Genomic DNA, 13,975 nt, shown 5'->3' with positions numbered 1-13,975 from the left:
TAGTTCCATCATTAACGCAAATAGAGAAAAGTGCCAAATTATAAAAAGTCAGTGCTGGCGGTTCCAGGCTTGTCACAAATTGTGAAACTCGAAACGACGGGAATTTCCACAGAGCGATGACTGAAGATTTAAAACAGTGACAAAACCCGCTGCTTGGGTTTAATTTGCGGTAAAGAAAAATGGAGTTGATGGCAAAAATCTTCTTCATTTGAAATATGCAACTTCCCAAACATTATGGGTTTTTTTTTCTGTGCTTAAAGATTTCCTTTCACAAATTGTTTTGTCCTGTCCTCATTTTAAACTGATATGCAGCTCGTTTGAATCCCGTTCATATTATGACAGAAGTGATGACTTGAAATAGAAGAACCTTGAAAAATATGGATGTTAATTTCCAAGGCTCCCAATAGCGATGAGTCGGGAACTAAATGTTGACCCGCAAGTCTCGCTTACCTTGAGTCTGCAGCAATTTTATCTATTATCAATTATAGTTTAAAAGATATTCCAATGAGCGCCTTGGACGCCAAATACAATACTGGATGGTTCGGCTGAATCCAATCCTAAATTACGGCACACCCTTTCTAAATATCAATTTGCTATTATCCTTAATATCAAGGTTGCGATCAACAACAACATTCAGAATTTCGTCTCATTAAGGCCCTGGATAAAGTAAAGCGGCTGTCTTCACTGGATCAAGTTCAATCAATATAAGATATCTGATGGGTTCTGCCTCGACACTTTTTATGCAATCCTAATGTATCGAGACATAGGTTGTAAGTTTCTCCAAAAAAATGATGGGATTTCTGTAGTTTAACATCCATTACGAGAGATTTATTGTTTATTCAAACTAAAGAGCTTATTAGAACTCAACGGGATTCCTTTTTTAATCTTTTCTCAGTGATATTTCTTTAAGTTTATAATTACACCCCTTTTCGAAACCGTAGTTCCATCGTTACCGTAAATAGAGAAAAGTGCCAAATTATGAAAAAGTCAGTGCTGGCCGTTCCGAGCTCGTCACAAATTGTGAAACTGGAAACGACAGGAAATTCCAAAGAGCGATGAGAGAGGATTTAATGCAGTGACGAAGCCCGCTGTTTGTAGACATTAATGGTATTTTGCGTTCCTGTATTATTTCGAATAATTAGGAGGGCCAAACGAGAAGATATTTTGCTCGACGTAGTGAAGTAGGTGGTCCATCAGAGAACGTGACTTATTTCATAATTTCAGATTTATTTCAAGATGAAGTGTAAATTAAGAATTCGTGTTTTTGGAAAATTAAAGCGAACTGTGCAAGTGAAGGGTTAACGTCTTTTCGGCAGATAATGTTACTCCAACCTGTTTGGTCCTTCACAGCGATTACCATATTTAATGAGAATTTTCTTTTCGTCAACTATCGACGCTTGAGTCAATCTTGAAAGGAGTGTTCCCCTAAGAGTGAAAAAAGAAACAAAAAAAACAAAAAAAAAAAAACACTGAATCTATCTATCTTAAAAATTTTAGGGTGTTGTTTCTCAGAAACCCGAGGGAACTTGGTTTTTTATATGACTGCATTATCTAGGCATGTTCACCTATTGTTCTTAAGAATATGTTTATAATGTTATTGTCTTAGACGCAAACTACGAATCGTTTTCAATCCCTATATTCATAATTCAGCCCGTGTTATCTTATTTCCCATCACTCTTTATTTCTATTTCGCTCTTAGCCAACTTAAGCGAAGTCACTTTTATAGACGAACAATGCTGGCATTTGGAACAAACCACTCTTTCTGGTTTTAAGAAATTGTTTATAAAAACAGGGTAGCCGGTCTCATAAGCTTTTAGTCATTTTGTGGAATCGAAAAAATCTTCCAAGTGATAATTTTCGAAGTGGAGGCTTTAAAACTTCCCAAATAACAAATAGCTAGATTCAGATGATCCTTAAAAACTTAAAAAAATTCCACGTAGAAATAGAATTTGTAGCGTGACTGCGTGACCTTTCATGGGAAGTAAAAATTGTTTTTCTTTTTTTTAAGAAGACACCTCCAGAAAGTTCTTTATCCTTCTTTCATCTTATTTGCCTGTTTTTTGACTGCAAATATCATCTGCATTTGCCATTATTTTCGCTGATTGTCATGGCCTTTCCTGCGTGCAGGTGCGAGCAAGTTCATATACAGCACTCTTTCGAGTTTCTTTGCGTGGTGTCGGGCATAAGTGTGTAGGTCTGGCCCAAAAGCTATCTGCGCGCTGCAACACGGGTTTCTATGTTTTCTCCTTTTTCTTTATTTGTATTTTTATTCTCCTCCTTGCATTATCACACATTTATGTTTTTTTTTTTATTCCCTCGGTGCGTTCCCTCAGATTTGGAAGTAGGCTATGAAAAGTCAATATTGACCAGAACTGAAACCTTTTCTATCACTATTTGTTTCAAAGAACCCCTGTTATTTATAACTTTATTTCTCAAGAGAATATGTTTTTATTTGCCATTTACTTCCATTAGTACATGAAACAAGGTCCCGATAAGTTTTTTTGTTTCGTGACTCCCAAAAGCTGTCTGCAACAACATCAATTGAGAAATCAAAAGCAATTACACCCGAGAAATTCGCTTGTAGCCTTCGACGCGCAGAATGCAAATCCATGTAATAAAGCTTTCTAAGACCTCTGTAAACTAGAGACATTATGTGACGTCGAGGGGTCAAATATTTACACTAAATATGTGACCCTCAAACAGATTACGTACTCGTATATCCACTGACTTCAATAGTAAAGAGACAACTTATTTACTATTTGTATATGAGCAAGCTTATTTACCCTACTTGTAAAACTCCTTTATGAAGTCTACTATTGTCAGACGAAATGCATGGGAGATAAATACAAGTTTTTACTTTCTCAGTTCGTGAAGTGAGTTCAACAGAAAAATTAAGCTCACCCTATCATAATCGATGATTTGATACCGTAAGTACCAATTTAAGTACATCATTGGGCTTTGATCACAATAATGAACAAAATGTGCGTTTCCCCACGCTCGCCACATTTATTCTTTGGAAAATTATTTTACTGGAGGGCGATGTCACTTAGCTTGGTGCGTCTTGACTCTCGCCGACGAAAATTATCGAGGTGAACCCCATGAAATTCTTGTCAAATGTTTTATAAACTTTGTCTACCCTTGATTTGCACGCAATAAAAGGCAAATTCCGAACGATATTTCAAAATATTTTATTCACTGGTCAATTTATGACCTGTTTTATAATATTTCATTTTTCCCAGTAAATTTAAGAGAGGGTCAATTTTTTGTGACAGCCAAAGATAGACATCTCTGAAAAGTCTCTGAAACTCTTAAAGAATTTACACTGCCGGTAATATTTTCCTCCTTCTCACAACAGCGCAACAGACATTTTCAATCCTTTGTAGTGTAGGTGTATCAGTTGTATTACGTCTTCATAGTGATGCCGTATAAGAAATCGAGTGTCTAAAAAGCTCCCAATTCTCGCGCTGGCCAGGGACGGCAACAGCTCACACCTCTAAACTCGTGGGTGTACAGCATAAAAAAAAAATTTAAAAAAAACATTTGAGAGACGTCAATGTATCCCAAACATGCGTTTCGACCGAGAAGAAGCTTATTCTAGCGCGTATTGGCTTATTTGGAGGTTGCGAAGGCCGCGATTTCACGATATGCCTCAAATATCGTGCACGACTTGGTATGATATTCAGACCTTCAGGTTTATAAATGCCAGTATCCTCGTCATAAAAATAGGACACGTAAAGTTGAGAGAGGTGAATCTGAAGATGGCAGAAGAAATCAAAGCTGGTGGCGAGTCTTCCTGGTGGCAAGGTGACTGTAAACCTAATAGAACGCGTACTGCAACTGCTATCTTAGAGTCAGCAATGAATAAGGAAGAAGGGCAAGAAGAGCGCTTATCTGAACATCAGTTTTCCTAACTAATGATTTGTGACTGAAATGAACTTTATATCATATGATTGCTAAGGATACGCAGGAACTGTAGAGACGCTCACATGAATAGAGGTGGGCTACCCTCCCTCTGACTTTAGAACTGCGACAAGTTTATAGCGAAGACCAACTGGCACAGTTTGGAGCACCTCAGGGTCTCACTAGGCTCATCGCATTAGAAACCTTCAGCAAACTAATCGTAGAAGTGGGTGGTTATCAGCAACGTACACGGATCCCTGAACGCGGGTCATCGCGAGAACTATATCCAATCCGTCACAGACAGAACAAGAAAGCGAGATATTCTTGCTAAGAGGAAGGATGTATCAAGACATTTCAGTCATTGGCTGCCATCCAAAAGCACCCTAACAAAGACAAACACAGTGAAACTGACAAAAAGATCCGCCTATGACAAGATCAGGAGAAAATGGACGAAGACCGGCTTGCCATTTTGAAGGGGGTGGTTACGTTCAAGGTTGGACCTCAGGTAAACTTCTGACGAAACATCCCTAAGTAGCTAAATGGACTTTGCATGGGCTCTTTGGAAAACACAAAAACCAGCCACCTTTTCTCAGAAAGCAAAGAATTATTTCCTTGCCATGAGCTGGACAGGGGAGGAAACTAGTAAGGCAACCGCCTCTAACAAGGCAGAAGATAAGGAGTGACCTTGCAAATTTAGACGAAGACTGCAGGAGAGGGTACAGCTGCTATTAAGCTAAAAAAAAATAATAAAGATCTTCGCATCTCACTTTTCAAAGTTGTCAAATATTTGGATGAATCGAAAAGTCTAAAAACTCAGTCGTTTATTTGCCTCTGTTGATTGACAAGCCGTCAATCAAATTGACTGATACTTGAGGTGGACATTAACTAAGGATCAAGAAAAAACGGGGGGTGGTCTATATCCCCCCCCCCCCCGGAAAAAACCAAAACAGAAACCAGTTTGTCTTTTTTAATTTGGGGTAGATCCTTTAACCTGGCAAAGTTTCGTTGAAATCGGTGAGATTGAATGTAGCACGACTGCCCGGTGCTACATGCCATTTTTCTCGATTTCTTCGACAACCTTAACCAACAGAATTCCAACCTACAGTTGGACTACACAAACATACTGTTTTACAGTGACAGTGGTAGAAATCTACAAAAGCAACCGAGCAAAATACCGAGGTTCATGCACAATTAAGCGAGTATTTTCATGCGACAACTACACGTTTCGAAGTGTGCGAAGATTTTATTTAGCTAACGCTCATGTATTTACAACACCATTAATAGTTACATGTAATTTACTCCAAAGTTATGCCAATGGGATAGATTGTAAATTTAAGAACAATGTATGCGACGGGCCAATTTCAGCTAAAAACACGTCGACAGAGCTGGTATCTTTGTAAACAGCAATTTGTTTATTTAGCACTCGAGTAAAGTCAACTCAAAAACTTTACCTAAAACGGTGGTTTGCTCACTTAACAATAAAGGTAGGTTAATTTTGAAGTTAAAATCGATATATTTAAATGAATCAAAACTGAAGTAGAGACCAAACACGTCGAGTTTTGTCCCAATAGCGTACGATTTGCCACGGAAATAAGTAGTAAAACAAAGCCTGGAAATACACTACCAATTGCATGTAAAACAACAGTATATAAATTTGAGTCAACCAATTTGGCAAAGCCATCTTCGCTTTTATCTTTCTTTGTTTCCTTTTTGGAAGTAACCTTATATGAGTATAATTAAACAGAAGCTGAAAACAGCTTTTAAAACTAAGATAATCTAACGCAAAATGAAGGTGCGCTTAATATTCTTCTTTGAACCATCATGTAGACTGTGTACTCACAGTATTTATGATGGTGTGTTTTCGCTAATTTTCTAGCAAAATTAAATTTAAAGCGCATGTATTGTGATTATTATGTCTTCGTCTGGTACGCAGCCAGTTTTTGTTGATTTCCTATTTTGAGGATATGACATCTACTCGTGGGGTTTCATTTTTTTTTTGTAGCCTCTGCACAAGCAAAGAAGCATGAATTGTTTATTCTTTCTCTTCGCCTCTGCCATAAAGTCTATTACAGCTCATGAACAGTGCAGGACAGAAGTAAACACACAAGGAATGGCTCTCAAACGCTCTGTCCTCAAAAGATGGTCAGTGGCGGCTCCTCACCTCTGCGATGTCAAATGCGGACAAGAGATTACGTGCCAAAGCTATAACTACAATAGAAAATACCAAATATGTGAACTAAATAACCGCACTAAGGAGGCGAGACCAGGTAATTTCCTTTCAGCGCCCGGGTGGTTTTACATCAGGCGACTGAACGGCAGAGGTAAGAAATCAAAAGTCTATGTACTTCGCTGTTTTTGTTTTTTTCTCTAGATTTTCTCCACACTCAGCCAACCTTGTTCCCTCTCACTTATAATTAAGAAATAAAAATAGGACGAAAACAAAACTCTTATTTTCACTGCAGCTCCTTTAGGTTCTATCCCCGAATTACCGGCGATATCCTGTCTCGAAATAAAGGCGAGTGAAGGTAAAAATACCATCAGCGGGGAGTACTGGCTGGATCCTACAGGCACAGGGAAGGCGATATTGATTAACTGTGATATGGCTAGCGGGGGTAGGTCTTTTTCTTTTACGAGTTAACTTAATTTTACCTCAAAATTATAGTAATGGTATTTTTATTGTTATCACTATGATTTGTTTGTTTAATATCAGTTTTAGCGTGGATACCCTTTTTACTTCGTTTTACTTTATTCATTGCTTTCATTCTAAATTCTAGATATGGATGAATGTAAATATAACATCAGTGACTGCGATGTGAATGCAAACTGCACTAATACGTACAGTTCTTACAAATGCACATGTAAAGCTGGATACACTGGCGATGGACAGTCATGTTCAGGTACAGTTAATTTTCCTCACCCAAGATGACCATGAATGTGTTTCTCCATTAATTGTTTTAGCTCACCTCTATGCAAGGTTTCCTCATGATACTGAGTTCAGCTACAGATTAAAGCAGAATTTATAGTTTTGACGTAGTTAATGAATGCAGGAATAAGCACAAGCACTTGCATCGGAGGCAAAGGAAACATGTTTAAAACTGTGTTATGTACATATTATTTTGAGCGAAGCGATGCTAAAAAGACTTGTGACATTAATACGAAATAAACTGACCAAAGAAAGTTATCGTCAACATCATTGCCAAAAAATTGCCATCATCATTCACCATCATCCTCGTCACCACCACTTTGACCATCATCATTACGAACACTTTTGTTTACATATATCGATGAATGCAGCGAGAAAATCCATGTTGTGATGTGAATGCAAAGTGCACTAATACTAATGGCTCTCATAACTGCACTCGTACGGATGGATTATTACTGGAATTTCCAATTCTTTAAAGTTCAAAGAATTGGCTTATCACTGCATAAGAATATACTTCTGTTCCTCGCACAACTGCAGTTCTAAGGAATGATAGATTGAGGAACGATCAATGTTAAGAATAGCTTAAACATCTGAAGCAAAAAATTGTTCATAAAAGTGGAAATTGTGGGTTCCCATTTTTTTTTTTCATTACATGCACAGTATTTAATTAGTGAAAGATATGACTGCAACAGAAGTACTAGTTAGGTGACAGCTGAGTGATACTTGAGCCCAATTTTTCTTCTGCCCTTTTTTTTTTCTTTCTATTTAATTTCCTTTTTTACATCACGTGTACTTCTAGATATCGATGAATGCAGCAATGGAGGTCATGCTTGTGATGAGAATGCAAATTGCACCAACACCAAAGGCTCTCACTTTTGTGCCTGTGAGGAGGGATATACTGGGACCGGAAAGTCATGCCAAGGTACATTATTAAATTAGCATACGAACTTTAGCGCATTTCCGACTGTTACTCCCCTTCGACAAAGCAAGTAGGCCCGCAGTTGCACGCCACGTTAGATTAGCTCTAGCATCAGACAGAATCATTTGGCACAAGTAAGCCATGTTTATTCCCGTGGATAGCGCCCCCATCTCCAGTTTCTATTTTGTAAATCAGAAACCTTTATTCTATTTTTTATAATATATTTCGGGCTGTTACACTACTAAGAAAGTAAGAGTCTTTGAGTGAATTTTAGCGGAAAAATAGTTTCTCACGAAGTTTCGACCAAACTTCGGTCATTTTCAATTGAATAATAACAATGTCACTATGAATAATTGGTGACATCGACACCATTGTATTGACCCTTTCACTCCTAAAATCACATGAGTATTTCTCCTTACTTTCTGCCATAGAATTTGTAGGATGCTAGCTCTGTGAATTTGGTAGTGAATCAACTAATACATTGTACAAAAAAGAGATGAGTAAAGTGCTGAAGACAATGGTGACATCGACACCATTGTATTGGCCCTTTCACTCCCAAAATCACATTAGTAATTCTCCTTACTGTCTGCCATAGAATTTGTAGGATGCTAGCTCTGTGAATTTGGTAGTGAATCAACTAATACTCCCCTAAAGGATATTTTTCTTCATTCTCATCACTTGTCTGTTTGATATTGTATTGATTTGGTAAGGAGAAATTCTGTCTTGGTCACTCATGGGAGTTAAAGGGTTAAATAAATATTTAGTGGTAAAAATCTCAACTGGCAATTGGAGACTTGATGGAATTAGGCTTACAGGACAGAACAACAGATTTGAACTTGGGGGAACCGAGAAATAAAATCTGGTGAGTGGCAATATGAAGTGCTTGCGTCTACAAACACAAGGCAGAAAGAATCAGGTATCTAAACTTATGCTCGGCAAATTTTGATTTATTTATGATTTTACAGATATTGACGAGTGTAAAGGAAATCACTCTTGTCACTTAAATGCTACCTGCACAAACATCCTTGGATCACATGTATGTGAATGTAACCCTGGATATACTGGAAATGGACGAAACTGCACAGGTGAATTCAATTTCCTCGCTACATGTATTCTGTGCTTAGAGTAGTCCTGCATGACACGTTCGACTACAGCACCGCACCATTCAGCCGCGATGCAGGATAATTAGATCATTTATCACCCATAACTCGTTTTAATTTAAGGCTACTTCCCACCTCCAGAGGCCGAAAAAATCGATTTTTCTTTTATTTAGAAAAACGTATTTCAAATAAAAGTTAATGATTAAAGAAGTTGTCATAATCTCGGACCTGCGCGAATCCTCTGGGGGACGTTTCGCGGCAACCGCTCATGTTGAGGCTCGATTTTCATGTTATTTTCATATTTTGTTTACATCGCGCCCTTTACAGAATTCGCACGTGAAAGCTTTTTGTTTCAGGAAAATCTTTGCTCATGGAAAAATAAAAAGCGGAAGAAAGTCGTTGGTGAAAAAAAAAAAAAAAAAGAAACAGCTCAAAGAAGAAAGAAAGGTACTAATCTGTCAAGAAAAGAAAAAAACTTCCACTGTGAAAGTGACTGGTACTGACAAAGAAGTCGCTGTCAAACCAAAATTTACCATACATAATGTTAAAAACGAGCTTTGCGTTTCTTTATGCAAGTACCAGCCTTGATACAAAAGCATTTGTATACTAAACAGTTGCCTCGAATCGCAATTTTGAAGGCTGTATGTCGATTCGTAGTCTTGCTCCACAGCATATTTTGCATTTTTTTTTAATTGTTACCGCGGGTTTTTTCTTTGCCTTTGGAAACTTTGTTCATCATTGTGTCGTCCTCCTTAACGCTCCACTTAGCGATCGAGATTAAAGAAAAAAAAAAAAAAAACGTGTCAGCAATGGGTTTCTTTTCCCGGAAAATCTTGATCCATAGTCAGTGACGTTAGGAGGTCCCGTTGTCCTATTGGTCTGCGGTTCCAGGAGGCGAGATAATCGCCTGGCTGTTTGCGAATCCTTATGACCTAAAATCTCGCATTTGAGTTTGGGAGGAATACAACCACTTTGAGTGAATTTATGGGGTGTGTGGATTTGACCGGTTTTTGACAATGGCAAACGAAAATGTGTCGGTAAATTTTGATATCTGAAATATTTGTCCGGTCGCGACCATTTACGCAACACGACCCGCGTATTTTTAGCTAGCCCAATATAAAGGTGCCGATATTTAGAAAATCAATCAGAATGTCGAAAAAAGCTTACATACTTTTATTTATTGATACCTTGTGAATAACACTGTGCAGCCAATTAGATCGTGCTGCGGCATCCCATACCCAATAAATTCAATAGAAGAACCTGCAGTCTTTTCACGCCTTACCGGCTCCTGACACTTTCGTAAAAGAAAAGTCGCTTAAATTCTATTTTCAGCGTAAACTACATTTTCATGCTTTCTTCTGGTATATAGTTTGCTAGGATTTTAGTGAAACTAGCGAACGAAATTTTTCCCGAAGGACACACCCGAAGGTGGGAAGTAACCTTAATGCTGATGACTTCTTAGGTAGTGTTCCTGACTTTTAAATGAACAATTTTGGATACTAATGCGTGCTTCTGCCTTAAAATTAACCTTATCACAAAGATTGACAGAAGCATGAAAATAAAATTGCTCGTTTGGCTCTGACCCCTGTGCACAGAGTGCATATGTTAGTGATTTTCCATGGCACTACGTTTTGTTGACGCTTAGGATATATTTGAGTGAAAAAGTTGAAAATTATTATCATCAATTTAAAAAAGTCAAGATAATACGAGTGCCCTGATTGGTCAGAAAACAATCGTTAATTGCACTTGCAAATCCATGAAAAATTAAAATTTATGTTATTATAGTAACAGACAGCGCTCTCTATCAGTTAACTAGCGTAGTAAACGTGTCCAGATGTTGGGAAACCATTTGAAAAAAAAAGTAAATCACTCACCTCCAGCTCGGAATTACAAACTTTTCTCGTGTTCTCACAACATCCCGCGTGGGTTATCTCGCCAGTAAATTGATAGAATAAGCGATGAATAAAGGGGGTAAGTTTCTAAAGAAACTCTGATGCTGCGTCGGTGGGGGAGCATAACAGAATAATTTAGTATTATAAACTGAGTTGGTAACGTAAATTGGCCACCGTTTATAGTTTTAAAGCTGACGCTCGAAACGTCAGCTTCGTAATTCTTTATAGTGGCCAATTTACATTATCAATTCAGCTGATGAAACCAAACTATTTCACTTATCAGATTCATGACAAATGCGAAAATATAATGAAACAAAAGGGAGTTCTCGATAATCACATTCATATTTATAGATATTTAAAAAATTAAAAAAAAGGGAATTCCAGAGGAGGTACATACAACTCAGGCTTTGATGGGCGATTTAAGCGAGAGGAAACAACTCTTTTCAGTGCCATCACTTCATTTTAGCTCCTTTGTACATCATCATTGTCTAAGGCAAGTCTTTCTTCAAAATTTACTGAATGTATAGTTGTTCTTGTAAAACACAAGTCCTGTCTGCTTGTTGTCGAACTGATTGACTAGAAAAATGTCAACAAAAATATGTTACCTTTGATACCACTATCTTTTTGTAATTTCTATTAAATTTAATAGCCGACCCATGTTATAATTATCAAAATCTAGAATAGAAAGAGCAGTTACGCTACACCGTAATTTGGTCCAATGTTTTATGATGACTTACCCCCCGAAAGATAGTATTGTTTTGTGGGAGCTGCAGGAACAAGCCAGTTGTTTCAGAGCTGTCAGCTTGTTAAGTTGAAATATTCGCGATGAAATATATGTTTGAAACATCTGATTTGTGAAACACACAAAAAAGGAAACTTTGTTGTATTATTTATAATTATCAAAGTAATTACACGACTGAGAGTCCGCCCATTTTTAAAGTGACAATCATAATAAAGTACATATGTGTTTTCTCAGATATTGACGAATGTAAAGGAAATCACTCTTGTCACGTGAGTGCTACCTGCACGAACACCAACGGATCCTATGTTTGTGAATGCCGCCCTGGATTTAATGGAAATGGTCAAAACTGCACAGGTGAATTTAATCTTTTTGCTGTAATATTTAGAATATTCCTACTCGAATCTAACCTGACGCTGCTGAGGTGGTCACTGTCGGCCATATTATTAGGTTGTCATATGTAAACGATACTGGTTGTGCCTTAAGTCTACCTAGAGCTGTCTTTTAATGCGCTGTCTGAGAAAGAAGGAGCTCAAATTTGGATCCAGCTGAATTCATTTGGTTAATATCACTGTTTTAGCCTCTTGGAGTGATGCTATCCTACACATGTACTACTTGGCCCCTTAATTAATATAAAATCGTTTGTCTTCTTGAGTACAAGTTTCACCACTGATTGACAAGCTGCCAGAGTTATAAGACTTTAGAAAAGATCTTGAACCATTGATGTTAATAACCTAAGTCCTGTTGCAATTATTATTTCATTTTGTAGCCGATCCTTGCTATCATTATAAAGATCTGAGTGATGCTAATAGAAAGATGAGTTACTCAACACCTCCAGGTCTAGCGTTCTGTGACAGCGTACTCCTTGTGGGGTGGTATCGTTTTGTGGGAGCTGCAGGAACAAAAATGCCAACAACTCGTGTGCCAGCATTCAGATGTGGCACAGTCTGGTCAGGCTGGTTGATAACTGCTCATCCTACAGTAGAAGATGGTGAAGTTCCTGGAAGAGTCTGCTTTAGCGATCGCTCTACTGGTTGCAAATACGATCATGGTATTGTTTTAAAAAACTGTGGATCCTACTTCATCTACAAACTTTACCCACCTGTTTGTTACTCACGCTACTGTGGCATAGACTGAATGTGAAGCAAATATACTTGGTGTAGTAAGAGGTTTCAAAAATCGCTCCGTAGGTACGTGTGTATAAGGTTTTTAACATGTGACGTAGTTAACCTGTCATCTCTACAGTAAACATTATCAGCAGACTTTAACCTTGGTGGCAAACAGGTGTATAGTTCATTAGAATGATAATTCTCATCAGATAGCCTCTGTCATCGAAGAGAGTTGCCCGAAGGATCTTCATATAAAATCTGCAAGACACAAACTTCGAGCCCTTTACTTATATATTAGTTTTTTTCGTTTTTTTAATTTTTATTTTTTATTATTTCTTTTGCTGCGTTATTAACCATGGTTATTTTAGCGTAAGTCAATGGAATACAAGCAGGCGCTATCTTAAGTTACAGGCGTAGGAAAAAAAAAACCACCCCTCACCCCCAAAGATATGAGCTGGGTCACTATGTGGCTCAGCTTCTTGAGTGTTGTAAATAGAAGGGCATCGTGTATGTTATCTCATTATTTAACAAAAACTGCGTATATCTTTGTAGATACATTTACTTAACACGGACTGCTTTCAGATGACTTTCATAACATAAACACGAGAGTGAATGTTAAGGGCAGTGTAGTCCATAGGCTAGAGTAGGTTCTCGTTACCACTCATCTGATAAAAGGTTTCGTGAAAGACTTCAAGCAAATTCGCTTGATAGCAATTGCGAAAGAGTAGCTTTCACAATTTTTTTTCGGTGGACTTGATATCAATAACGAGAGAAAAATAACAACAACAACAAGGAAATGTTCGGGAAAATGCATGAAACCAGAACCCAGTGAAGTAAAAACAGATCAATCAATCAAAACAGATTTTAACTTTAAATCACAACGATTCAGTAACAAATGGAGAAGGTTATTTAAAAAGATCGTAGCGTAAGGAACAGAGAAACGAGAACAAAGTAATTTTTTTTTACAATTAACCAAATTAACTAAATTTTTTTTAATAATTAACCTAACATTGAACATCTTTCAAGTATCGTTAGAATTCAATTGTCAATTCTTAAAAAGTAAATGATAATTCAAAAAACCTTGCAAAAAGGCATTTCTTACAGTTTTTGCCTTTGTTAATGCTAAGGGATGTAAATTAATTTGCTACCCATGGCCGGATTCCATTATTTATCCTGTCGATGTCATCTGTTCGGCAAAAGGAAGTAAATAACGTTTTCGTTCACCACGAATGTGAGTGCACAAGCTGGCTTACTCTAATTAACAACAACAACAAAACAGAACAAACAATATGTAGTAAAATCAAAAATAAATTCAAACGTCTTTACACATAACGAAAAAAGCAGAATCAAAATCAAAAAGCAGTTTTTTTTCCATTAGGATAAGTGTGTTTTT

General features: G+C 37.4%; 1 protein-coding gene across 1 annotated transcript; it reads left to right on the top strand.

The window, feature by feature from the left end:
* Window positions 1-6,010: 6,010 nt before the first annotated feature.
* On the top strand, window positions 6,011-12,610 carry LOC131788620 (uromodulin-like). Its single transcript, XM_066166327.1, has 7 exons — window positions 6,011-6,221; window positions 6,363-6,512; window positions 6,675-6,797; window positions 7,623-7,745; window positions 8,708-8,827; window positions 11,711-11,830; window positions 12,243-12,610. The coding sequence occupies exons 1-7, from the start codon at window positions 6,011-6,013 to the stop codon at window positions 12,608-12,610; spliced, it is 1,215 nt and encodes a 404-aa protein (XP_066022424.1).
* Window positions 12,611-13,975: the final 1,365 nt, after the last annotated feature.

The sequence above is a fragment of the Pocillopora verrucosa genome, chromosome 5 (genome assembly GCF_036669915.1).
Source record: "Pocillopora verrucosa isolate sample1 chromosome 5, ASM3666991v2, whole genome shotgun sequence".
Classification (NCBI taxonomy): domain Eukaryota; kingdom Metazoa; phylum Cnidaria; class Anthozoa; order Scleractinia; family Pocilloporidae; genus Pocillopora; species Pocillopora verrucosa.
The sequence above is the reverse complement of the archived record's forward strand: the minus strand, read 5'-3'. Positions and strand labels throughout refer to the sequence as shown.